Source organism: Oenanthe melanoleuca, chromosome 28, assembly GCF_029582105.1.
Source record: "Oenanthe melanoleuca isolate GR-GAL-2019-014 chromosome 28, OMel1.0, whole genome shotgun sequence".
Classification (NCBI taxonomy): Eukaryota; Metazoa; Chordata; class Aves; order Passeriformes; family Muscicapidae; genus Oenanthe; species Oenanthe melanoleuca.
Window position 1 is genome coordinate 4,355,201 of NC_079361.1, and position 27,108 is coordinate 4,382,308.

The following is a 27,108-nucleotide window of genomic DNA, read 5'->3' on the forward strand; positions in this document are numbered from 1 at the left end:
CCCGCCCCGCCGGAGCCTGCGCGGGGCCGCGGCCGTGGCAGCTCCGCGATGCCGCCTCCTCCTCCTCCGGAGCCCATGCCCGGCTACGGGGAGCTGCTCCGCCGGGCTTACGGCAGCCTGGCCGCGGCCGCCCGGGGCTGCGAGGATTGCGGCTGGGAGCTGGCTCGGCGTACCTGGGCGGAGAGCGCGCACCTGGGCTGGGCGGAGGTGCTGCTGTGCGGGATCTGCGCGCTGGGCTGGACCGCGCTGCGCCGCGCCTGCTCCCGCCGCCTCTTTCGGGTCAGTGCGGGATCGCGGCGGGGTGATGGAAGCGGTGCGGGATGCCCGGGGTTGGGGATGGGGGGGGATTCGGGTTTTTTTTTGAGTGGTTTTGGGGTGAGGGATGCGCCCCCCGGTGCTCTGCATCCCCCAGTGTGGAGCGTCCCCCCCTCCATCCCTTCCGCCCCCTCCCTCCGCCGCCTGCCCGGCGCTGCATCCCCTCAATGCTGAGCGGTTTTCCTTCCCGGTTATTTTCAGATTCTTCCCTGCATTTTACCGGGAGCTGCATCCTTTAAGGATTTGAGCATCCCAGAGCCCCCCCTGCTCCTTTTCCCTCCCTCACATTTCCATCCCTGCATCCCCTCAATGCTGAGCGGTTTTCCTTCCCGGTTATTTTCAGATTCTTCCCTGCATTTTACCGGGAGCTGCATCCTTTAAGGATTTGAACATCCCAGAGCCCCCCCTGCTCCTTTTCCCTCCCCCACATTTCCATCCCCGCTTCTCCTCAAGGTTGAGCGGTTTTTCTTCCCGGTTATTCCCAGGATTTTGCTCCTTTCCCGGGGCTGCATCCTGTAGGATCTGAGCATCCCAGAGCATTTTTCCCTCCCCCACATTTCCATCCCTGCATCCCCTCAATGCTGAGCGGTTTTCCTTCCCGGTTATTTTCAGATTCTTCCCTGCATTTTACCGGGAGCTGCATCCTGTAGGATTTGAACATCCCAGAGCCCCCCCTGCTCCTTTTCCCTCCCCCACATTTCCATCCCTGCGTCCCCTCAAGGTTGAGCGGTTTTTCTTCCCGGTTATTCCCAGGATTTTGCTCCTTTCCCGGGGCTGCATCTTGTAGGTTTTGAGCATCCCTGAGCGCCCCCCCGCTCCAGTTCTCTCCCCCACATTTCCATCCCCGCATCCCCACAAGGTTGAGGCGGTTTCTTCCCGGCTATTCCCAGGTTTTTGTGCCTTTCCCGTGGCCGCATCTTTTAGGGATTTGAGCATCCCTGCCCCATTTCCCACTCCACTCTTTCCATCCTTTCCCCCACAAGCCTCAGGATTTTTTCTCCTTATTTATTCCCAGGTTTTTTAGCCTTTCCTGTAGGATTTGAGCATCCCGCAGCACCGGCAGAGCCCCCCCTGTTCCATTTCCCTCCCCCACGTTTCCATCCCCGCATCCCCTCAAGGTTGAGGGGTTTTTCTTCCAGGTTATTCCCGGCTTGTTCCGCGCTTCCTCTGGCGCTGCATCCCTGAGGATGGAGCATCCCTGAGATCCAGCACAGCCCCCGCCTCTCCATTTCCCTCCTCCCCACCCCCTGAATCCATCCCCGCGTCCCCTCAAGGTTGAGCCGTTTCTCTTCCCGGTTATTTTCCGATTCTTCCGTGCATTTTACCGGGGGCTGCATCCTTTAGGGATTTGAGCATCCCAGAGCGCCCCCCCGCTCCATTTTCCCCCCACGTTTCCATCCCTGCCCCCACAAGGCTCAGGGTTTTTTATTCCCGGTTATTCCCATTTTTTGTGCTTTTTCCAGGGGGTTGCATCCTGCAGAATTTTGATTTCCGGGAGCACCCTGCTCTTTTCCCCCTTATTTTCCCCCCACATTTCCATCCTCGCATCCCCACAAGGCTCAGGGATTTTTATTCCCGGTTAATCCTAGATTTTTATGCCTTTCCTGCAGGATTTTGATTTCCCTGAGAACCGGCAGAGCCTCTCCAGCTCCTTCCCCCGCTCCCTTCCCATCCCGCATCCCCACAAGGCCAAGGATTATTTTTTCCCGGTCATTCCCTTGCCGGGAGGAGGAGGGAAATCGAGGGGAGACATTCCTGCGGATTTTTGGAGGAAATCTCGGGAGCGATGGAGCGGGGCTGGGTGCTGCCGCTCCCCAGAGCTCGGGGATGTCCCCAAAAATCCCGGAGTTCGGGGATGTCCCCAAACCCCCGGATCTTGGAGGATTTTTGGGGTCATCCTGTCACCTCCAGCAGCCTCGGGGAGGCTGGCACAGCCTCATCCCCGTTCTGCCTGAGCCGGGTGCTCATGGACTGTTCAGGTTGTACCAGGCTGAATTTTCCCTTCATTCCTGGTCTCTCCATGATGCTTTAAAGGGTCTGTGGGTGAGGATTTTGAGGGGAATTTGTGCCAGACTGAATTTCCATCATTCCCTGTCTGGTTTTGAGGGGTTGAAGGGGCTGTGGGTGAGGATTGAGAGGAGGAATTTGTGCCAGATTGAATTTTCCCCTGATTCCCTCATGCCCTGTCTGTCCATGATGCTTTAAAGGGTCTGTGAGTAAGAATTTTGAGGGAAATTTGCACAAAACTGAATTTCCCTCATCCCCTGTTTGGCTGTGATGGGTCTAAGGAGTTGTGGGTGAGGAATCTGCTGGAAATTTGCACCAAACTGAATTTTCCCTTCGTTCCTGGCCTGTCCATGATGCTTTGAAGGAGTTGTGGGTGAGGATTTTGAGGGAAATTTGCACCAAACTGAATTTCCCCCTCATCCCCTGCCCCATCTGGCTCTGGGGATCCCCTGGCTGTGCTGGATCCAGGCTGGAACAAACCAAACTCAATTTTTTTGGTGCCTGGAGAGCTGTGGGAGGCTCCTGGCAGCTCCCAGGTGAATTCCCTGGGGAATTGGGTCACTCCTGCATGTGGCTGATCCTGATGAGATGCTGAGCAGGGTTCTGGTGGCATCAGCTTTCCCCCAGCAGCAGGGAGGGACACTTCCACCTCCAGAGCTCTATTTTTAAAAAAAAATTGGGAGTTTTTTCCTTGCTGGAATTGCTGTGAGGAATTTCTGTCCAACCTGGTTTGGCTCCCAGGGGGATTTTTGGACCTCGCAGCCTCATGGAAGGACAGGAGGAAAAAAAGAGTTGTTGAACCCTGCTCAGGATTTTGCTTTTTTGGGGCATCCTTCCTCATTTGGAGCCTGTTCCTGTGAGAACTGAGAGGCTGGAAAGGCTCAGGGCCCCTGGGCTGAGGAGGAAACGCTCTCACCACCGAGCTCAGCTCAGCCCTGGCCACCAGAAAATCCCCTCAAGGTGCTGAAGGCTCTTCCTGTGCTCTCTGTGGGGCCTCCCCCAGCTCTTACCCCCCCAAATTTCTGTCCCACAGGTCCCCAGTGGGGCTGGAGCTGCAGCAGAGGTTTGGGGAGGGTTTGGGTTTTCCAGTTTTGGGTTTCCCCTCGTCCTTCTCAGAGCAGATTTTGGCCTTTTTGCTGCTTTTTCACAGAATCCTCACAGCAAAGGGGTGGGAAAAATCCCATTAGGGGAGAAAATGTGAATTAAAAGGTCAGGAAAACCCTCAGAGTCAGCTGTGCTGGGGCATGAACATCCCTGTGGGGTTTATCCATCCTTCCCCAGCTCCCTGCCCTTTGTCCTGCTGATTTTTTGGGTCCAAGAACCTCCCTGGGGATGCAAACCAGCTCCAGAAATTACCCCCGGGTTCCAGGGAGGTTCTGCCATCCCTGGAATCCTTGGATTTGCCCCCTTGGCCTGTCCCTGTGGGATGGAGCCAGCCCATGGATTAAAAAGCAGCAACCTGAGCACATCTGTGTTAATCAAAACCCCTGGAGGGCACCTGAGCCTGGAAAAGGAGTGGAAAAAAAAAAAAAACTAACCTGGACTCTCTCCTTGCCCTCAGGCAGGTAAATCCAGCAGCACACCTGGATTGGGGCACATCTGGAGCAGCTGTGACCCCTCAAACCCCCCTGAGCTGCTGGGCTGAGAGAGGAAAATTGATTTTGGGGGTGCTCAGGCCCCCAAATTTACTCAAAATTCTGAATTTTTAGCCCAGCCGGGTGTTTGTCGGATTTGTGGGACATCCCAGTGTCCTCAGCAGGGAAAAAAAAAAAAATTGAGAAATGTTCTCAGGGGGGAGATTCAGAGCAGCCCAGGGAGGAGGTGGGAGCTGGAAATTCAGGATTCCTCGTGTCCTTGCAGCGGTTTAGGAACTTTCCCCCACCCTGCACAGTTTCATTTTCCAATCCCCCAACATTTAGGGGGTGACTCGGAGGGAGGAACATCCCCAGAAGTTCCCCCGGAGCTGAGGACACCGAGCTGGGGGCAGGCTCTGCTTTTTTTCCTCCTCTGAGCACAAACCCTGGGAGCTGCAGGGGGGAGAAAAGCCACAACAAAGAACCTTTTATTCCCCCCGGGAGCTGCTCGGGGGCTGCTCTGCTGTGTCAGCGTCCTCAGAGCCTCTCCCGCTGCTCCTCTCCCCGCCAGGGAATCGAGGGGAAAAAAAAAAATAACACCCGCTCAGTGTTTTGGTGGGAAAATCGCCTTTTTCCCCAAAAAAAAAAAAAAAAAAAAAAAAAGGGAAATGTTGTGCAGAGCTTGGCAGGGTGTGGGGAAACTGAGGCACGGAGAGCTGGGGTCCCCAGGATCCTCGGAGATTTGGGATTTTTTTACTGATTTTTTCTTTTTTAAGTTGCCAGAAGTGGGACGTCGGGAAGGAATCGTTCCCTGCGATGGAATTCCCAAAAAATTCCGAGGCTGCCCCATGGCTGGGAGTGTCCCGGGCCGGGTTTGCAGCACCCTGAGGGGGTGGGAGGATGGATTTTGGGTTTAAGGTCGTGCCAAGACATTCTGGGATTTTGGGGGAGCTCCATCCCTCGTGTGGCCGAGCCGGGAGGGGACAAAGAGGACAGGGGAGGGAGGGACAGGGACAGAGGATGGGGACAGGGACAGGGGATTGAGGGGACAGAGCCCCTCGGGGCACCCCCAAAATCCTGAGGACAGGGGGACAGAGCCCCTCAGGGTCTCCCAGAGCTCTGGGGACAGAGGGGACAGGGGACGAGAGGGACAGGGACAGAGGACAGGGACTGGGGACAGAGGACAGAGGGGACAGGGGGGACAGAGGGGACAGAGGGGATAGGGGGGACAGAGCCCTTTGGGGCACCCCCAGAGCTCTGGGGACAGAGGGACAGAGGGGACAGAGCCCCTTGGGGCACCCCCAGAGCTCTGGGGACAGAGGGACAGAGGGGACAGAGCCCCTTGGGGCAGCCCCAGAGCTCTGGGGACAGAGGGACAGAGGGGACAGAGCCCCTCGGGGCAGCCCCGGCCCCGGGAGGGCTCTCGGGCTCTGTCCCGGCCCTGGCCCGGCCCTGGCAGCTCCCGGGCCGCTCCGTGCCAGCTCCTTTGTGTCCCTGGGGACGCGCTGTGCCCGCGGGGATGCGGGAACTGCTCCGGAACAAACCGCGAGTGAAACCCTCCTCTCCTTCTCTTCTCCTTCTCCTTCTCCTTCTCCTTCTCCTTCTCCTTCTCCTTCTCCTTCTCCTTCTCCTTCTCCTTCTCCTTCTCCTTCTCCTTCTCCTTCTCCTTCTCCTTCTCCTTCTCCTTCTCCTTCTCCTTCTCCTTCTCCTTCTCCTTCTCCTTCTCCTTCTCCTTCTCCTTCTCCTTCTCCTTCTCCTTCTCCTTCTCCTTCTCCTTCTCCTTCTCCTTCTCCTTCTCCTTCTCCTTCTCCTTCTCTTCTCCTTCCCAATCCCGGCTGCTCCCGGGTCCTGCTGGGGCTGGATTTAGGGATCCTTGGCTGTGGATTTTGGGGATCCCTGGATGTGGATTTTGGGGATCCCTGGATGTGGATTTTGCCATCCCTGGAGCTGGGGAGGGATTTAGGGATCTCTGGGACTGGGGAGTGGATTTTGGGGATCCCTGGGTGTGGATTTTGGGGATCCCTGGATGTGGATTTGGGGATCCATGGGTGTGGATTTGGGGATCCCTGGATGTGGATTTGGGGATCCCTGGGTGTGGATTTTGGGGATCCCTGGATGTAGATTTGGGGATCCCTGGGTGTGGGTTTGGGGATCCCTGGGTGTGGATTTTGGGGATCCCTGGATGTAGGTTTTGGGATCCCTGGATGTGGATTTGGGGATCCCTGGGTGTGGATTTGGGGATCCCTGGGTGTGGATTTTGGGATTCCCTGGTTGTGGATTTAGGGATCCCTGGATGTGGATTTGGGGATCCCTGGGTGTGGATTTTGGGATCCCTGGATGTGGATTTTGGGGATCCCTGGATGTGGATTTAGGGATCCCTGGATATGGATTTAGGGATCCCTGGATGCGGATTTTGGGGATCCCTGGATGTGGATTTAGGGATCCCTGGGTGTGGATTTAGGGATCCCTGGATGTGGATTTTGGGGATCCCTGGGTGTGGATTTAGGGATCCCTGGATGTGGATTTAGGGATCCCTGGGTGTGGATTTTGGGGATCCCTGGGTGTGGATTTGGGGATCCCTGGGTGTGGATTTAGGGATCCCTGGATGTGGATTTAGGGATCCCTGGGTGTGGATTTTGGGGATCCCTGGGTGTGGATTTTGGGATCCCTGGATGTGGATTTGGGGATCCCTGGGTGTGGATTTTGGGGATCCCTGGATGTGGATTTTGGGATCCCTGGGTGTGGATTTTGGGGATCCCTGGATGTGGGATTTGGGGATCCCTGGATGTGGGATTTAGGGATCCATGGATGTGGATTTAGGGATCTCTGGGTGTGGGTTTTGGGGATCCCTGGGTGGATTTTGGGTATCCCTGGATGTGGATTTGGGGATCCCTGGATGTGGATTTTGGGGATCCCTGGATGTGGGTTTTGGGATCCCTGGGTGTGGATTTAGGGATCCCTGGATGTGGATTTAGGGATCCCTGGGTGTGGATTTGGGGATCCCTGGGTGTGGATTTGGGGATCCCTGGATGTGGATTTGGGGATCCCTGGATGTGGATTTTGGGGATCCCTGGATGTGGGTTTTGGGATCCCCGGAGCTGCCCCAGGAGCCCCCCCTGTCCTGCGGGGTGGGGGAGGGGGCGGGGATGTCCTGCCGTCACCCGGTGCCGTTGCCATGGTGACGGAGCGGAGATGCTGTTGTTGCTACGGGCGACGGAGCCGCGTCGGGAGCGGGATCGGGATCGGGATCGGGATCGGGATCGGGATCGGGATCGGGATGGGGCTGAGAGCCCAGGGCTCCTGGCGAGTGACGTCACGGGCTCTGCTTAAAGGGCAGCGGCTCCTTCCTCCCCCTCCTCCTCCTCCTCCTCCTGCCCCATGGACCCCACAGACCCCTGTGGTTCTTCCCACCCCAAACCCCTGTGGGGCAAGCAGGGGTTTGAGGATCCAAAATCCATCCAGGGATAGGGGAAGGGTTGGAACTGGATGATCCCTGTGGTCCCTCAACCCCAAATCTCTTTGGGGCTCACAAGGATTTGAGGATCCCAAATCCACTCTGGGATAAGGGAAGCTGTCTCTGCCCCACAGACCCCACAGATCTCTGTGGTCCCTCAACCCCAAACTCCTGTGGGGCTCACAGGGATTTGAGGATCCAAAATCCATCCAGGGATAGGGGAAGGGTTGGAACTGGGTGATCCTTGTGGTCCCTCAACCCCAAATCTCTTTGGGGCTCACAGGGATTTGAGGATCCCAAATCCACCCTGGCATAGGGAAGCTGTTCCTGCCCCCACAGACCCCACAGACCCCTCTGGTCCCCCCACCCCAAACCCTTGTGGGGCTCACAGGAATTTGAGGATCCAAAATCCATCCAGGGATAGGGGAAGGGTTGGAACTGGGTGATCCTTGTGGTCCCTCAACCTCAAATCTCTTTGGGGCTCACAGGGATTTGAGGATCCCAAATCCACTCTGGGATAGGGAAGCTGTTCCTGTCCCAGAGACCCCACAGCCCCCACAGACCCCACAGACCCCTCTGGTCCCCCCACCCCAAACCCCCGTGGATCTCTCAGGCCTTTGGGGACCCCAAACCTCGTGGGCTGTGCCCGTGGCCCTGCCCCGTGCCCACTCCAACAATCGCTGCTTTCTGTGCCCGGGACTCTCTGTCCCTGCATTATTCATCCCCCTCCGAGCTTCCTCCTCTTTTTTCCTCCCGCTGGAAAAGGCCTTGGCAGCAATTCCAGCCGTGGGACGTGTCCAGAAAACCCGGAGCCTTTGGGATTGGAGCGCCTGGAAAAGGGGAGAGGGGCCAAAATCCGGGGCAGGGACAGCGTGGGGACAGCTGGGGGCTTAATTTAGGAGCAGAAAGTGCTGACCCGGGGCAGGGTCCAGTTACTGCCCAGGAGTTTTGTTTTCACCTCCTGCTCGTCTGCAGCTCCCAGGGAGGTCCTGAGGGGGGGATTTGGGGTGGGTTTGGTTCCCCCAAACCCTTCCCTGCCCCCAGGGTCTGGAATTGCTCAGCTGGCACCGAGGGGTGGGAAAACCTCCCTGCCCCGAGCCCTGGGGGCACACGGGGCTCCCAGCACCCCCTGCTCTGTTCATTCCCAAAAAACCCAGGTTGTGCCTTGCTGGGTCTGTTTATTCCCAAAAAAAAATGAGGCTGTGTCTTACTGGATCAGTTTATTCCCAAAAAAATGAGGCTGTGCCTTGCTGGATCAGTTTATTCCCAAAAAAATGAGGCTGTGCCTTGCTGGATCAGTTTATTCCCAAAAAATGAGGCTGTGCCTTGCTGGGTTTGTTTATTCCCCCCAAAAAAACCAAAGCTGTGCTGCGCTGGATTTGTTTATTCCCAAAAAACTCAGGGTTGCACCTTGCTGGATCCATTCATTCCCCAAAAATCCAAGGCTGTGCTGTGCTGGATCAGTTTATTCCCCAAAAAATGATTCTGTGCCTTGCTGGATCCATTCATTCCCAAAAAAACAAGGCTGTGCCTTGCTGGGTCTGTTTATTCCCCAAAAAAACGAGGCTGTCATTTTATTCCCCAAAAAATAAGGCTGTGCCTCATTTTGGATCCATTTATTCCCAAAAAAACGAGACTGTGCCTTGCTGGATCAGTTTATTCCCAAAAAAATAGGTCTGTGCCTCATTTTGGATCCATTTATTCCCAAAAAAACGAGGCTGTTCCTCATTTCTTGTGACTCCCAGCTTGTCCCTGGCTGGGCTGGGGGTTCCCTCTCCCCCTCAGCAGCCAGGACGAGGAATTTCGTTGGGATGAACCCAACCTGCACATCTGATTTTGGTCAGATTTGGGGATTTTTGGGGCTGCAAACACCCCCAGGGGGTGAAATCCCAGCGGGATTTGGGCTGGAAAAGGCGCAAGGGATGGGAGCAGGGGTGAGCTGGTGGCACCTGGTGGCAGTGCCAGGGTGTCCAAACCTTTCCCAGCCCACCCAGAGCCCACCCAGAGCTCCCAAACCTTTCCCAGCCCACCCAGAGCTCCCAAACCTCTCCCTGCCCACCCAGGGCTCTCCCAAATCTTTCCCTGCCCACCCAGAGCCCACCCAGAGCCCACCCAGAGCTCTCCCAAACCTCTCCCAGCCCACCCAGACCGTGCCCAGAGCTCTCCCAAACCTTTCCCAGCCCACCCAGGGCTCTCCCAAACCTTTCCCAGCCCACCCAGAGCCCACCCAGAGCTCTCCCAAACCTTTCCCAGCCCACCCAGAGCCCACCCAGAGCTCTCCCAAACCTTTCCCAGCCCACCCAGAGCCCACCCAGAGCTCTCCCAAACCTTTCCCAGCCCACCCAGAGCTCTCCCAAACCTTTCCCAGCCCACCCAAAGCCCACCCAGAGCTCTCCCAAACCTCTCCCTGCCCACCCAGAGCTCTCCCAAACCTTTCCCAGCCCACCCAGAGCTCCCAAACCTTTCCCAGCCCACCCAGAGCCCACCCAGAGCCCACCCAGGGCTCTCCCAAACCTCTCCCTGCCCACCCGGAGCCTTTTCCCGGGAGCCGGTGGCGCCACCGCCTCCATCTGCCCGCGATAATGACATTACAGCTTCTCCTCCGGGCTTTTCCTGCCCTTTATTTTTATTTTATGAGCTCTTGGCTCCACCCTGCCAGAGCCAGGAGATGCTCCCGGGGTGGGGGAGGATGCTCTGGGCTCTGACTCCGTCTGGAAATGGAATCTGGAGATGCTGGGAGCTTCTCCACCCTCCTGATTTCCCTTTCCCAGCCTCATTCCTGCTGGAAAAATGAGGATCCGAACCTGCTGCTCCCCTGGATGGGGACTCCTGTACTCTGGGCACCAAATTTTTTGGGTTATCTTCTAAAATTCGGGTTATCTTCTAAAATTCGGGTTATTTTTCCAAATGAGCCAAGCAGCTGATAGTTGCTAAAAGGTTGTTGCCCTGGTTTGAGGGACAGGTGGCTGCCAGTAAAGGCAGGAGCTTCTCTTTGAAATGCAGAATTTAAACCCCCTCCCTCCAAATTATTATAATTTTGAAATTAAGGAGCTCTCAGGCAAAGATAGGGGAATTAGGAATAACAGTTCTTGACTAGGAAAATTAAAATAGAAATGCAGAATTACAAAGAACAATCCCAAACCCTGCCAGAGTCAGAATCCAGGATTTATTTATTACAGATCACATCAATCTCAAGAGGAACAGTCACAGACAGCAAAGTCCAGGCTGAGTTTGAGTTCAGAGCCCCAAATAAAAGCAGAAGCTGCTCCTGGAGGTCCCGGTGGGGCTGATGCTGCTGCAGCAGTTTTTATCTTCTGGGGTGCAAAAGCAAAAAGCAGTAGCAGGAAAAACAGAAAAGTGATGGCAAAAAGCAGAAAAACAGAAAAGTGATGGCAAAAAGCAGAAAATGGATGGCAAAAAGCAGAAAAGTGATGGCAAAAAGCAGAAAAGTGATGGCAAAAAGCAATGGCAGAAAAAGCAGAAAAGCCAAAAGCACCAACTCTTCTCCATACAAACTCTTACACAGAATCTTTCCACAATCTCAGACCTCCACTCCTTAACTTATTAGAATTTTAATTTTTTAACACGCCAGGTTAGGTATAAACCACACACAAAACTTTTTTTAAAATGCCAGCAATATTTTTGCTGAAGTTTTATGTCTAAGCACTGTCCACACCCGTGGAATGAAAACAATGAAATCATTAATCACGTTTTTTTAACTTCCAGCAGAACTCACACTTTGACTTTGCCATCTCAACCTTTTACTTACTAAAAACATTCGAGCTCTAAAATTTACTGATTTATCTCAAAACTTTTTATGTGTGAGTGGCTTCATGCACTCCGATCACCCCCAGGCTTTAATTAAATTAAATTAAACTCTGATTCTGCCCTGAAGGATTCTGATGCTCCATCCCCTTGGGGATGCTCCTTCTGCCTTTTCCTGACGGAATTCCCGTTTTTCCCGCAGCCCTTCGGGGAATGGTGCAACCTGCAGCCCCGAGATGCTGCCAAGATGCCCGAGAGTGCCTGGAAGTTGTTTTTCTACTCGCTGTCCTGGTCGTACGGCGCTTACCTGCTGTTCGGCACCGACTATCGCTTCTTCCACGACCCGCCCTCCGCCTTCCGCGGTGAGAGCAGCGCCCGCCCCGCTGCCCTGTTATATTCCTCTTTTATATCGTTCCTTTTTTGTAATTCCTTTTTTATATCGTTCCTTTTTTGTAATTCCTTCTTTATATCCTTCCCTTTTTGTAATTCCTTCTTTATATCGTTCCTTTTTTGTAATGCCTTTTTCTATATCATTCCCTTTTTTATAATTCCCTTTTTTGTAATTCCTTTTTTTATATCATTCCCTTTTTTATAATTCCTTTTTTTCTATATCATTCCCTTTTTTGTAATTCCTTTCTTTTATATGTAATTCCTTTTTTTTATATCGTTCCCTTTTTTTATAATTCCCTTTTTTTATAATTCCTTTTTTTTTATATAATTCCCTTTTTATATTTCTTTTTTTTGTATCATTCCCTTTTTCATAATTCCTTTTTTTAATATCATTCCCTTTTTCATAATTCCTTTTTTTTATCATTCCCTTTTTTTATAATTCCTTTTTTTTATATAATTCCCTTTTTATAATTCCTTTTTTTATAATTCCCTTTTATTACAATTCCCTTTTTTTATAAATCCCTTTTTTAGAATTCCTTTTTTTTATATAATTCCCTGTTTTTTATAATTCTCTTTTTTTATATCATTCCTTTTTTTATAATTCCCGTTTTTTTAAAATATAATTCCTTTTTTTATAATTCCCTTTTTTTATAATTCCTTTTTTTATAATTCCCTTTTTTATAATTCCTTTTTTTTTTATAATTCTTTTTTTTTTATAATTCTTTTTTTAATACTTCCCTTTTTTTAGAATTCCATTTTTTTATAATTCCCTTTTTTTTAATAATTTTTTTCATCATTCTCTTTTTTATAATTCCTTTTTTTTATAATTCCTTTTTTTTTATAATTCCTTTTTTTTATATCATTCATTTTTTTTTTATAATTCTGGTTTTATATAATTCTTTTTTTTTTATAATTTTCTTTTTTTATAATTCCTTTTTTTATATCATTCCCTTTTTTGTAATTCCTTTTTTTTTATAATTCCTTTTTTTATATCATTTCCTTTCTTATAATTCCTTTTTTTTTATAATTCCTTTTTTTATAATTCCTTTTTTTTATAATTCCCATTTTTTATAATTCCCTTTTTTTATAATTCCTTTTTTTAATATTTTTTAATCATTCTCTTTTTCATAATTCCTTTTTTTTTATAACTCCCATTTTTTTATAATTTCACTTTTTTATAATTCCATTTTTTAATAATTCTCTTTTTTTATAATTCCCTTTTTTTATAATTCTGTTTTTTTTATAATTCCTTTTTTGTATAATTCCCTTTTTTATAATTCCCTTTTTTTATCATTCCCTTTTTTTTATAATTCTTTTTTTTATAATTCCAATTTTTTTTATAATTCTCTTTTTTTTTTTTTAATTACCTTTTTTTGTTACTCCCGTTTTCTGTCGTGCTCTGCTGCAGGAAGGGCACGAGGAGGGTCTGGGTGTTTATTTTGGTCTCTGCTGGAGGGGCTGGGGAGGTAAATCAGGAAACAATTAAATAATGGAGAGTTTGGGGTGGGGAGGGAGGATGGAGATTGTGGTAATGGGCAGGGGCCTAAAAATCTCCTAATTCCAAATTCTGCACTAAATCAGAGTCTAAAAATCACCTAATTCCAAATTCTGCACCAAATCAGTCTAAAAATCACCTCATTCCAAATTCTGCACCAAATCAGAGTCTAAAAATCTCTTAATTCCAAATTCTGCACCAAATCAGAGTCTAAAACATCACCTAATTCCAAATTCTGCACCAAATCAGGGCTTTAAAATCTCCTAATTCCAAATTCTGCACTAAATCAGAGCCTAAAAATCACCAAATCAGAGTCTAAAAATCACCTCATTCCAAATTCTGCACCAAATCAGGGCTTTAAAATCACCTCATTCCAAATTCTGCACTAAATCAGAGTCTAAAAATCACCTAATTCCAAATTCTGCACTAAATCAAGGTTTAAAAACCATCTCATTCCAGCCCTGACCCAATCCAAGCCTAAAAACAATAACATTTATTGATACTGGTTTTATTACATATACAGAATTATAGATACATAATTTTATATATTAATAATATTATATCATTACATATACATAATTATAATATACACATATACATAGTTACATAGACATAACTTTTTACACATTAATAATATTACATAATCACATATACATAATTATATATGCACGTATACATAATTAAATACATATAAATTTTACGTATTAATAATATTACATTATGGCATATAGTTATAATATACCCATAATATACATATATAATATATATAATATACCCATAATATACATATATAATATATATATATTATGTATTAATAATATTACATTATGACATATAGTTATAATATACACATATAATATATATAATATATATAATATACACATAATTGCATATACACAAAAATTTACATATTAATATTACATAATCACATACACACAATTATAATATACACATATACATAATTTTTTCATATTAATATTACATAATGACATATACACAACAAAACTTTTATTCCATATATATTACATTTACATCTCAGAACACGCATCCCAAATAGCGATTAACAGCAATTAGCAGAAGCCAATTAACAAAGCCGGTGTGTCCCTGGCTGGAGGTGCCCGGGGACACAATGATGTTAAAAACCATCTCATTCCAACCCTAAGCCTAAAAACAATAATATTTATTGATACTGGTTTTGTTACATATACAGAATTACAGATACAGAATTTTTACATAATAATAATATTATATCATTATATATACAGAATTACAGATACATAATTTTTACATAGTAATAATATTACATAATGACATATACACAACATTTATTCCATATATATAACATTTCCATCTCAGAACACGCATCCCAAATAGCGATTAGCAGCAATTAGCAGAAGCCAATTAACAAAGCCGGTGTGTCCCAGGCTGGCGGCGGGGCATGGAGGTGCCCGGGGACACAATCCTACAATCATGTAAAAACCATCTCATTCCTACCCTAAGCCTAAAAACAATAACATTTATTGATACTGGGTTTATTGCATATATATAATTACAGACACAGAATTTTTTCATATTAATATTACATAATGACATATACACAACACAACATTTATTCCATATGTATAACATTTCCATCTCAGAACACGCATCCCAAATAGCGATTAACAGCAATTAGCCGAAGCCAATTAACGCAGGGTGTTTCCCTGTCCCAGGCTGGTGGCGGGGCATGGCCGTGCCCGGGTACACAATGGTGTTAAAAACCATCTCATTCCAACCCTAAACCTAAAAACAATAACATTTATTGATACCGGTTTTATTACATATACAGAATTACAGACACATAACTTTTACACAGTAATAATATTACATAATGACATATACATAAATTTTATTCCATACATATAACATTTCCATCTCAGAACACGCATCCCAAATAGCGATTAACAGCAATTAGCAGAAGCCAATTAACGCAGGGGTGTTTCCCTGTGCCAGGCTGGCGGCGGGGCATGGCCGTGCCCGGGGACACAATGGTGTTAAAAACCATTTAATTCCAACCCTAAGCCTAAAAACAATAACATTTATTGATACCGGTTTTATTACATATACAGAATTACAGACACATAACTTTTACATAGTAATAATACTACATAATGACATATACACAACACAGCTTTTATTCCATATATATATTTCCATCTCAGAACACGCATCCCAAACAGCGATTAGCAGCAATTAGCCGAAGCCAATTAACGGAGGGTGTTTCCCTGTCCCAGGCTGGCGGCGGGGCATGGCCGTGCCCGCGGACACAATCCTACAATCATGTAAAAACCATCTCATTCCAACCCTAAGCCTAAAAACAATAACATTTATTGATACCGGTTTTGTTACATATACAGAATTACAGACACATAACTTTTACACAGTAATAATGCTACATAATGACATATACACAACACAGCTTTTATTCCATATATATATTTCCATCTCAGAACACGCATCCCAAACAGCGATTATCAGCAATTAGCCGAAGCCAATTAACGCAGGGGTGTTTCCTGTGCCAGGCTGGCGGCGGGGCATGGCCGTGCCCGCGGACATCGCCCTGGCCTACCTGCTGCAGGGCAGCTTCTACGGGCACGCGCTCTACGCCACCGCCTACATGGACACCTGGCGCAAGGACTCGCTGGTGATGCTGCTGCACCACCTGGTGGCGCTGGCGCTCATCGCCGCCTCCTACGCCTTCAGGTGAGCCCCCAAACCAGGGGGGGTGTGGGGGGAGCCCCCCAAATCCATGGGGGGGTGTGAGGATCCCCAAAATCCACGGGGCGGGTGTGAGGAGCCCCCGAAATCCACGGGGGGGTGTGGGGAGCCCCCGAAATCCATGGGGGGCTGTGGGGATCCTGCAGTGAGCCCCGAAATCCACGGGGGGTTGTGGGAGGGCCCCGAACCGATGGGGGGCTGTGGGGAGCCCCCAAAATCCACGGGGGGCTGTGGGGAGCCCCGAAATCCACGGGGGGCTGTGGGGATCCCCCAAAATCCACGGGGGCCTGTGAGGACCCCCAAAATCCACGGGGTGCTGTGGGGATCCTGCAGTGAGCCCCGAAATCCACGGGGGGCTGTGGGGAGCCCACAGTGAGCCCCGAACCCACGGGGGGGTGTGAGGAGCCCCCAAAATCCACGGGGGGCTGTGAGGACCCCCAAAATCCACGGGGGGCTGTGGGGATCCCCCAAAATCCACGGGGTGCTGTGGGGGGCCCCCAAAATCCATTGGGCGCAGTGGGGATCCCACAGCGGGCCCCAAAACCCGTGGGCTGTTGTGGGGATCCCACAGTGAGCCCCCGAATCCATGGGGTGCTGTGGGGATCCCTCTGTGAGCCCCGAACCCACGGGGGACTGTGGGGGTCCCCCAAAATCCATGGGGTGTTCTGGGGAGCCCCCAAACCATTGGGGTGCTGTGGGGATCCCACAGTGGGCCCCCAAAATCCACGGGGTGCTGTGGAGATAGAGCCCCAAAATCCATGGGGTGCTGTGGGGATCCCACTGTGAGCCCCAAACCCATGGAGTGCTGTGGGCATCCCCCAAAATCCATGGCGTGCTGTGGTGAGCCCCAAAATCCGTGGGATGCTGTGGGGATCCCCAAAATCCATGGGGTGCTGTGGGGACCCTGCAGGAATCCTGTGGGGATCCCACAGTGAGCCCCCAAATCCCCGGGATCCTGTGGGGATCCCCCTCACACTTTTTTCCCGCCCTTTTTTCCTCCCCTTATTTTTCCACTTTTTCTTCACCTTTTTTCCCTGTTTTCCCCTCTTTTTCTTACCCATTAATTTCCCTCCATCCCCTTTCCTCCCCCTTTTTTTCTCCCACCTTTTTCCCCCTCACACTTTTTTCCCGCCCTTTTTTCCCACCTTTATTCCACCCTTTTTTCCCCACCCTTTTTTCCCGCCTTTTTTTCCCGACCTTTTTTTTCCCACCTTTTTTCCCGCCCTTTTTCCCGCCTTTTTTCCCCACCATTTTTTCTCCCCCTACCCTCCTTATTTCTCCCCCTTTCTTCCCCTTTTTTTCTCCTGCTTTTCTCCCCCTCACCCTTTTCCCCCTCACCCTTTTCCCCCCATTTCCCCCCATTATTTCCCCCTTTTCCCCCCATTTTTCCCCATTTTCCCCCCGTTTTTCCCCCTTTCCCCCTTTCCCCAGGTACCACAACGTGGGCATCCTGGTGCTGTTCCTGCACGACGTCAATGACGTCCAGCTGGAGTTCACCAAGCTCAACGTTTACTTCAAGCACCGCGGGGGCGTCTACCACCGCCTGAACGACGTGGTGTCCAACGTGGGCTGCCTGGCCTTCAGCCTCAGCTGGTCAGTTCCTGATCCTGATCCTGAGCCTGATCCTGATCCTGAGCCTGAGCCTGATCCTGATCCTGATCCTGATCCTGATCCTAAACCTGATCCCCATCCTGATCCCAAACCTGATCCCAAACCCAACCTGCCTGGCCTTCAGCCTCAGCTGGTCAGTGTGTGCTTCATCCTGATCCTGATCCTGAGCCTGATCCTGATCCTAAACCTGATCCCCATCCTGATCCCAAACCTGATCCCAAACCCAACCTGCCTGGCCTTCAGCCTCAGCTGGTCAGTTCCTGATCCTGATCCTGATCCTGATCCTGAGCCTGAGCCTGAGCCTGAGCCTGATCCTGATCCTAAACCTGATCCTAAACCTGATCCCAAACCCAACCTGCCTGGCCTTCAGCCTCAGCTGGTCAGTTCCTGATCCTGATCCTGATCCTGAGCCTGAGCCTGAGCCTGAGCCTGATCCTGATCCTGATCCTAAACCTGATCCCCATCCTGATCCCAAACCTGATCCCAAACCCAACCTGCCTGGCCTTCAGCCTCAGTTGGTCAGTGTGTGCCTGTTCCTGATCCTGAGCCTGAGCCTGATCCTGATCCCAAACCTGATCCCAAACCTGATCCTGAGCCTGATCCCAAACCTGATCCCCATCCTGATCCCAAACCCAACCTGCCTGGCCTTCAGCCTCAGCTGGTCAGTGTGTGCTTCATCCTGATCCTGAGCCTGAGCCTGATCCTGGTCCTAAACCTGATCCCAAACCTGATCCTGATCCTGATCCCAAACCCGATCCCAAACCTGATCCCAAACCCAACCTGCCTGGCCTTCAGCCTCAGTTGGTCAGTGTGTGCCTGTTCCTGTTCCTGATCCTGATCCTGAGCCTGATCCTGATCCTAAACCTGATCCCAAACCTGATCCTGAGCCTGATCCCCATCCTGATCCCAAACCTGATCCCAAACCCAATCTCAATCCTCACCCCAAACCCAATCCCAATACCCAAACCCAACCTGCCTGGCCTTCAGCCCCAGCTGGTCAGTCTGTCCTTCATCCCAATCCCCATCCCAATCCCAATCCTGACTTTCCTCAGTGTTTGTGTGTCCCTCACCCTTTTCCAGGGCAGGGGGGGCTGTGCTGGCTCTGGCCCCTGCCACGGGGGCAGCGACCCCACACTGACCCCACACTGACCCCACACTGACCCTGTCCCATCCCATCCCATCCCATCCCATCCCATCCCATCCCATCCCATCCCATTATCCCATCCCATCCCACATTCCCACACTCCCACATTCCCCCATTCCCCCTTTCCCCCATTCCCACATTCCCACATTCCCACATTCCCACATTCCCACATTCCCCCATTCCCACATTCCCACATTCCCCCTATCCCACATTCCCACATTCCCTCTCTCCCAGGTTCTGGTTCCGTCTCTACTGGTTTCCGCTCAAGGTTCTCTACGCCACGTGCCACTGCAGCCTGCAGGCCGTGCCCGACATCCCCTTCTACTTCTTCTTCAACGCGCTGCTGCTGCTGCTCACCCTCATGAACATCTACTGGTTCCTGGTGCGCCGCCGGGGGGCCCCAAACCCGCAGGGACCCCAAAACCCTGCAGGGAACCCACAGGGACCCCAAAAACCCGCAGGGACCCCAAAAACCCGCAGGGAACCCACAGGGACCCCAAAACCCCACAGGGACCCCACAGGGACCCCAAAACCCCACAGGGACCCCAAAACCCCACAGGGACCCCAAAAACCCGCAGGGACCCCACAGGGACCCCAAAACCCCGCAGGGACCCCAAAACCCCACTGGGACCCACACGGACCCACAGGGACCCACAGGGACCCCAGAAACCCCACTGGGACCCCAAAACCCCACAGGGACCCCAAAAACCCGCAGGGAACCCGCAGGGACCCCAAAAACCCGCAGGGACCCCAAAACCCCGCAGGGACCCCAAAAACCCGCAGGGACCCCACAGGGACCCCAAAAACCCCACTGGGACCCACAGGGACCCACAGAGATCCTGAGACCCCACAGGGACCACAGGAACCCCAAAACCCCACAGGGACCCACAGAGACCCACAGGGACCCACAGGGACCCCAAAACCCCACAGGGACCACAGGGACCCACAGGGATCCTAAAACCCCACAGGGACCCCACAGGGACCCCAAAGCCCCACAGGGACCCCACAGGGACCCACAGGGACCCCACAGGGACCCACAGGGACACTGAGACCCCACAGGGACCCACAGGGACCCCAAAACCCCACAGGGACCCACACGGACCCACAGGGACCCCACAGGGACACTGAGACCCCACAGGGACACACAGGGACCCCAAAACCCCACAGGGACCCACAGGGACCCACAGGGACCCCACAGGGACCCCAAAACCCCACAGGGACCCACAGGGACACAGGGACCCCACAGGGACTCACAGGGATGCCCCAGGACCCCATAGGGAACCTGGGACCCCACAAAGATCCTGGGAGGGATTCTGAGACCCCACAGAGGTCCTGAGACCCCACAGGGACCCCAGAGGGATCCCAAAACCCCACAGGGACCGTGGGACCCCACAGGGAGCTGGCTTTGGGGACAGCAGGAAATGTCCCCTACCCTTGGGGTCACCTCGGTGCTGGGATCGCAGGGATGGAGGAGAATTTGTGGGGTTTGTGGGATTTGTGGGGTTTCGGAGGGTTTTGTGGGGTTTTGGAGGGTTTTGTCGGGTTTTTGTGGGGTTTGGGTGGTTTTGGGTAGTTTTGGAGGGTTTTGTGGGGGTTTTGTGGTTTTATGGGGTTTTGTGGGTTTTTTGTGGGTTTTGGGTGGTTTCGGAGGGTTTTGTAGGGGTTTTGTGTGTTTTTCTGGGGTTTTGGGGTTTTGTGGAGTTTTTGTGGGTTTTTTGTGTGGTTTTGTGGGGTTTTGGAGGGGTTTGTGGGTTTTGTGGGTATTTTGTGCGGTTTTGTGGGATTTTGTAGGGTTTTGTGGGGTTTTGTGGGGGTTTTGTGGGTTTTTTGTGTGGTTTTGTGGGGTTTTTGTGGGTTTTTCTGGGGTTTTGGGGTTTTGTGTGGTTTTGTGGTTTTTTTTGTGCGGTTTTGTGTGGTTTTGTGGGTTTTGGGTGGTTTTGTGGGGTTTTGTAGGGTTTTGTGTGGTTTTGTGGTTTTTTTGTGCGGTTTTGTGTGGTTTTGGGGAGGAGGGCAGGCCGGGGGGGGTGGGGTTGGCTCTCCCTTTGGAATCCCGAGTGTCTGACACCCCTGCGGGGCCCGGCTGGGATTTTCGGGAGGTGTGAACGTGCCGCGAACATTCCCTGCTCCCTGCAGGGATCAGCCACCCCATAGATGCAGGAATCCCGCCCCACATCCCAATCCCAAACCCCATCCCTGAGGGTCTCTGTCCCCCCAGTACATCGTGCTGTTCGTGGCCAAGCTGCTGCTGGGGCAGGTGCGGGAGGTGAACGACGTGCGGGAATACGACGTGGAGGAGAGCAGGAAACCCGGCAAGGAGCCGGCCCTGAAGGAAGAGTGCGTGGAAAACCCCAAAACGCACCCGGCTCCTCCCCCGGGACACTTCCCCGTTATCCCATCTGCTCTGGGAATTCCAGCCCCTTCCCAAAATCCCGCCCAGATCCCCCTTTCCCGGTTTGAATCCATTCCCTGTGTCCTGGAATTCCATCCCGTATCCCAAATCCTCTCCTGGAGTCCCCTTTAGGCTCTGGAAACAGCTCCAAGGTTTTCCTGGATTTTGCCTTCTCCAATTTTTGGGCATTTTCAGGGATCCAGAGGCAGCCACTGCTGCTCTGGGAATTCCAGCCCAGCCAGGAATCCCTTCCCAAATTCCCCTTTCCCGGTTTGGAGCCATTCCCTGTGTCCTGTCCCTCTATCCCTCATCCCAAATCCCTCCCCAGCTCTCCTGGAGCCCCTTCAGGCTCTGGAAGTGGCTCCAAGGTTTCCGTGGAGTTTTTCTCTTTCCAGCCTGGCCTTGAATCCTCCCAGGGAACAATTCCCAATTCCCAATATCCCACCCAGATTCCCTTTATCCCATTTTGGAGCCATTCCCTGTGTCCTGGAATTCCATCCCATATCCCAAATCCCTCCCCAGCTCTCCTGGAGCCCCCTCAGGCCCTGGAAGGGGCTCTGAGCTCTCCCTGGAGCTTTTCTGTGAAACTGCCCAGCCCTGAGGACAGGGGTGGCCTCACCAGGGGGATTTTTTTCTCTTTATTTTTATATTTATTTTATATATATATATTTTTTTTTTTTATTATTTTTGAACTGTGACCCCGGGCTCTGCTCTCCCCCAGGCTGCACCTCAAGAACGGCCTCGTGAAGGACAAGAGGTTGTGAGAGCTGCCAGGACCTGGCACTGCCCAGGACCCCGCAGAGAGGACAGAGAACTGCACCCCTGCCCCTCCAGCCCTGCCAGGACCTCGGGGCTGGGCTGCCCCCTGCCCCAGTTTGGCCCAGTTTGGCCCAGTTTGGCCCAGTTTGGCCAGCAGCCTGGTGGCTCTGCTGGCCCAGGTAGGATCTGGGGCTGCCTTTGTGTCCCCTGGTGTTGCTCCACGTTCTCAGCTGTGATTCCCCCCCGGGGTTCCTCCCTCTGCCCCTTCCCCAGCTGCTCCTGCAGGGTCCAGCCCCAAACTGGGCAGGGGGAGGGGAGCCCGAGGCCAGATGTGCTCCAGCTGCCACCCTTGGGGGTGTCACTGTCACACCCCAGGGGCAGCCCTGCCTGGAAATCCACCCCAGGAGCTCCAGCCCAGCCCTCTGGAGAAGGTTGGATTTGCTCAAAAGACCCCATGGAGATCTTGGGGTGGCTTAAAAAGGGTCCTGCAGGTCCCTGTCACCAGGGATGTCCCCAGAACTGTCCCCTTGATGAAGGAAGAACAGAGAATTCCTGCTCCTTGCTTGGATTTCCAGGAAAAACAGAGAATTCCTGTTCCTCTGGGTTGGATTTCCAGGAAGAACAGAGAATTCCTGCTCCTCAGTTGGATTTCCAGGAAAAACAGAGAATTCCTGCTCCTCTGGGTTGGATTTCCAGGAAGAACAGAGAATTCCTGCTCCTCTGGGTTGGATTTCCAGGAAGAACAGAGAATTCCTGCTGCTCTGGGTTGGATTTCCAGGAAGAACAGAGAATTCCTGCTCCTCTGGGTTGGATTTCCAGGAAGAACAGAGAATTCCTGCTGCTCTGGGCTCCTCAGACCCCGCTGTCCCCTCGTTGTCCCCTCGTTGTCCCCTCGTTGTCCCCTCGTTGTCCCCTCACTGTTCAGGGCGTTCATTCCAGGTGTGAGGGTGAGAATTTTTGGGATTTTTCCTTTTCCCGGTGATTCCCCTCCAAACTCGTGTCTGAGCCAGGGAAAGGCCCCGAATGGGGCTGCTGGAAATGTCCCCGAGCTGTGACAGCCCCTTGTCACTCTCCGTGGTTTCGGGGTGTCAGAGGAGCGTCCCAGTGCTGGAATTCCTTGGGAATTCCGTGGGATTTGCAGGGCAGGATGGGAACTGCTACCCCAGGAAGGGCCGGAGCAGAGCTGGGCTGACTTCGAGGGGTAAAACTGAATTTTCCATTGAGCTGGGTGGGGTTTAGGGGGGTGACATCGATGGGGGGGTGACAGCTCTGCTGTGATGGCCGGGAAGGGACTTTGGGGACCTGGCTGAGGCAGGGATTGGTGTTTTTGGGGCTGTGAGAAGCAGGACTTTGATGGTTTGATGAGCTGGAGGTTGATGGCTTTAAGAGAAAAGTTGGACGCCGTGATTGAGTTTAAAAAAGAAGATTTTTGGGGAGGAAGAGCCGGCTTAGGGTCCGTCCCCGGGATTTTGGGAGCAGCGCTGGATTTCCCATCGCCATCCCTGAGCCCACGGACTGCGCTGGAGATGCGGGAAGCCCTGAAAGGGTTAAAGGGGTGCGGGGGGAGCCTGGAGCGACCCCACCCTCCGCCCAGCCGCGGGAATCCCGCGGCGCTAATTGAGCAGCAAGCCCATCAAAGGCTCCGATCGCACCGGGCTCCGCTCTTTGTCTGGGCCGGCGGAGCGGGGATGTGGCTCCTCCGCAGCCTCGCCTGGGCTCTGCTCAGCCCCGTCCTGGCCACCGAGCTGTGCCGGCAGGAGAGTTCCCTGCTGCAGTCGCTGGGGCTGAGCGCCAAGCCCAGCCCCAAAAACCCGGCGCCCGTGCCGCCCGTGCTCTGGAGGATGTTCCAGCGGAGGGAGGCGCTGCCCCGGCCCCACAAGGACCAGGATCCCTGCAGGGTGGAGGAGCTCAGTGTCCCCGGGGACATCGTGCGCGTCTTCGCCGACCAAGGTACAGCCGCGTTCGGGGCTCTCCCGGCACCGGAGCCGCTCCAGGAGAAATCCCGGCTGTGCCAAATCCCTGCGGACTCTGTCGGTGATGGGTTGTGGGTTTGGAACCCCCGGGCTGGGCTTAGGGGGCAGCTGTGCCAGGCTGTGTCCTGGAGCGCCCTAAATTCCCCCCGAGGTTTGATCCCAGTCCTGATCCCAGTCCCAGTCCCGATCCCAGCCCTGATCCCAATCCCAGCCCTGATCCCAGTCCCAGTCCCGATCCCAGTCCTGATTCCAGTCCCGATCCCAGGTTTTGGGGTCCCCGGTGACGGAGGTGAGTGGGGATGTGGGGCAGGAATGGGATCGGCAGCAGCTCGGGCAGGGATGGGATGCTCGGCCCTCGGGCTGGGTCCCTCCCTCTCCTCATTGTCCCACGGCACATCTGGCTGACCCCACGGCACATCTGGCTGACCCCACGGCACATCTGGCTGCTCCGAGCCGTTCTCGGTCCCCTGGGGACTGTTGAATTGCTCTCCCCGAGGTCTCAAGGCACCACAGAGCCTCTCGTGGTTCCAGTTTTCCTCGGGCTGCCTGAACCAGGCAATTCCCCAAATTTGCTGCCCCTCTCCCTCTTTTCCCCCTCCTGAGGGTTCCAAACCCTGGAGCTGATCCTGCTCAGACGGAGGGTTCCAAATTCTGGAGCTGATCTTGCCCATCCCGAGGGTTCCAAATTCTGGAGCTGATCCTGCTCCGACGAAGGGTTCCAAATTCTGGAGCTGATCCTGCCCAGCCCGAGGGTTCCAAATTCTGGAGCTGATCCTTCTCAGCCCGAGGGTTTCCCCAGCCCATCGCTGGGGCTGATCCTGCCCATCCCGAGGGTTCAGCCACCCCCACCCCCTTTCTCCTTCTTTGTCAGGCCGTTTCCTCCCCGAGGGGCAGCCCCAGGGGCTGTGTCTGCGGAAACTCCTCTTCTTCAACCTCTCGGTGCTGGAGGAGGGCGAGCGCTTGACCATGGCCCAGCTGGAGCTCCAGTTCCAGCACAACTCGTACCCCGCCCCGAGCCCGGGGCAGCTCCTGGAGCTGCGGCTGTACCGGGTGTCCCCCCGGGGGCTGCCCCAGCCCCGGCCGGGCCGGAGGCCGCTGCTGGAGCGGTCACTTGTCCAGCTGCACAAATCGCTGCTGTTCGACCTGAGCGCGGCGCTGAAGATGCCGGGCAGGGATTTGGCTTTGCTGCTGGAGATCTCCGCGAGCGGCCGGAGCGGGACCCTGCGGAGCCTCTGCGCCAGCAGCAGCGACTCCTTGGTGGCCACCTCGCTGCTGGTGGTGACCCTGGGCCGGCAGTGCCGCGCTGGCCGCAGCAGGAGGAACGCTCCGAGCCCCTCGGTGACCCCCAGCCCCCTGTGCAAACCCCGCCGGCTTTACATCAGCTTCAGCGACGTGGGCTGGGAGAACTGGATCATCGCCCCGCAGGGCTACCTGGCCAACTACTGCGGCGGCGAGTGTCCCTTCCCGCTGGCGGCCGAGCTGAACAGCACCAACCACGCGGTGCTGCAGACCATGGTGCACTCGCTGGACCCGCAGGGGACCCCGCAGCCCTGCTGCGTGCCCGTGCGCCTCTCGCCCATCTCCATCCTCTACTACGACAACAGCGACAACGTGGTGCTGCGCCACTACGAGGACATGGTGGTGGACGAGTGTGGCTGCAGGTAGCGGGTTTGGGGCGGGATAAACCCCGCCGGGGGAAATCCCCGCTGCGTTCAGGGCTCCTCTCTGCGCTGGGGTGAGGCTGGAGCCGGTTTAGGGTTAGTTAGGATGGGGTTGATGGGGTCATGACCGAGCCTGGTGTTGGTTTTCTTCTCTGCGGGGGTTGGTGGCGCCGGGCTGTGAATCCCAGATTTCCCCTTTTGCTCGTGCCGGGGCTGCAGCTTTTTGGGGTTTTGGCTGAGCTCTGCAGGTTTCTCAGGGCATAAACGATTTTTTTTCTGGGTGAAACGGGGCTGGGGGTTCCCTGGGGGATGATCCAGCTGCAGGGACTGGGATGGGGTGACCAAATCCCTTCCCAAGAGGGGCAGAGCCAGGCAGGAGCTGCTCCTGGGCTGATTTTAGGGTGAGGGGGTGGTTTGGGGACAGGGCTTGTGTTGGGTGGCCAAACGCACGGGAGGTTTTGCCTAAAAAAAGATTTTTGCCTAAAGAATGGAGTTTTTAACCTAAAAAATCCCCTGGGAGCCGCGTGCCAAGGGCAGGGAATGCAGGGGGGTGTGATGGGGTCAGGGGCGTCTCCTCCCGCCCAGCCAGTATTAATTAATTTACCTCATTAGCAGATCGATGAGCCCAGGGTGTCCCTGAGTGTCCCTGAGTGTGGCAGCCGAGCCTCGGGCAGGGGCAGAGCACTGAGCTCTGCACATTTTGCTTTTTGGGGTCATTTTTGGGGTTAATTTTGGTGATTTATTGTTTTTGTGCTGGCTAGCAGCCCCAGGCCCTTTGGGGTGTCGCTGATCTCGGGGCAGGGAGGGGCAGCAGGAACCCCAGTTTGGGGCAGGAGGGGCAGCAGGGACCCGAATTTGGGGCAGGGGGAGCAGCAGGGACCCCAGTTTGGGGCAGGGGGAGCAGCAGGGACCCCAGTTTGGGCCATTTCCCATCCTTGGCTTCTGTTCCCCTCCCAGCCCTGGCTCTGGCTGCTCCCGAGGTTTGGAGCCCAGCCCAGCTCCCGAGCTGCTCCCTGAGTGAGGCTCCCCTGCCCCTTCTGGGATTTTGGGGGGAACTGAAAAGGAATCCGAGCTAGACTTGAATTTTTTTCTCTTTATTTTTGAACTGTGAACCCATAGTGCAGCTTTGTTTTTTTTGGTGTTTTTTTTTTTTTTTTTTTCTTTTGTATCAATGTTGTGTCTCTGGGGTCTGATGAAGTTTTCTCACCTCACTGAGGGTTTAACCACTGGGGGTCCCTTTTTTGGTGATTTTTTATTTGTTTAACACCCAAAATGTGGAGCTGAAGACCGAGGCTGGAGCAGCTTTAGCTGGACTCACATTCCCAAATCCAGGATTTCCCACCCATTTCTGAAGGGCTGAACTCAGCAGGAACCAGAGAATTCTGATTTTAGAAGGGCAGAGGAAGAAAAGCTTGCAGTGTTCTGGGTTTGTGGCAGCCAGGACAGGAGCTGGGCTCACCCTGGCCTGGGTGGTGCCAAGGCCAGGCCTAACCCCCCCTAGACCCAGCTTTGAGCCCCCAGCCCTGAGCCTGGCAGGGCAAAGCCATTTCTGTGCTTCCAGGCTGGAAGCTTTTCCCAAATCCTGGGGCTGGATGAGGGTGGGGGGGGCACTTCCCAGTTATCCCAGTTCTCCCAGTTGAGTTGCTCACCCCCTCTGCTATGCACACCCCCACTTTTGTACTAGTCTTGTGTTTAAAAAAAGTAATAAACTTGAAGTTTATACAATCAGACTAAAGCTTTAATGAACGTTGCATGGTTTCCTCATTGAAACTTAAGGGCCACCTTGAATGCAAGAGCTGTTTATTAATTTTTTT

The 27,108-nt window shown here is 52.9% G+C and overlaps 2 protein-coding genes across 2 annotated transcripts; both read left to right on the forward strand.

Annotated features, from left to right (window-relative positions):
• On the forward strand, nt 1-23,075 carry CERS1 (ceramide synthase 1). The gene is made up of 7 exons (XM_056512916.1): nt 1-279; nt 11,318-11,477; nt 15,562-15,742; nt 17,189-17,350; nt 18,747-18,894; nt 20,728-20,846; nt 21,623-23,075. The coding sequence occupies exons 1-7, from the start codon at nt 49-51 to the stop codon at nt 21,663-21,665; spliced, it is 1,044 nt and encodes a 347-aa protein (XP_056368891.1). The 5' UTR covers nt 1-48; the 3' UTR covers nt 21,666-23,075.
• Nucleotides 23,022-27,017, forward strand: GDF1 (growth differentiation factor 1). The gene is made up of 2 exons (XM_056512917.1): nt 23,022-23,610; nt 24,505-27,017. The coding sequence occupies exons 1-2, from the start codon at nt 23,022-23,024 to the stop codon at nt 25,296-25,298; spliced, it is 1,383 nt and encodes a 460-aa protein (XP_056368892.1). The 3' UTR covers nt 25,299-27,017.
• The last annotated feature ends 91 nt before the right edge of the window (nt 27,018-27,108 follow it).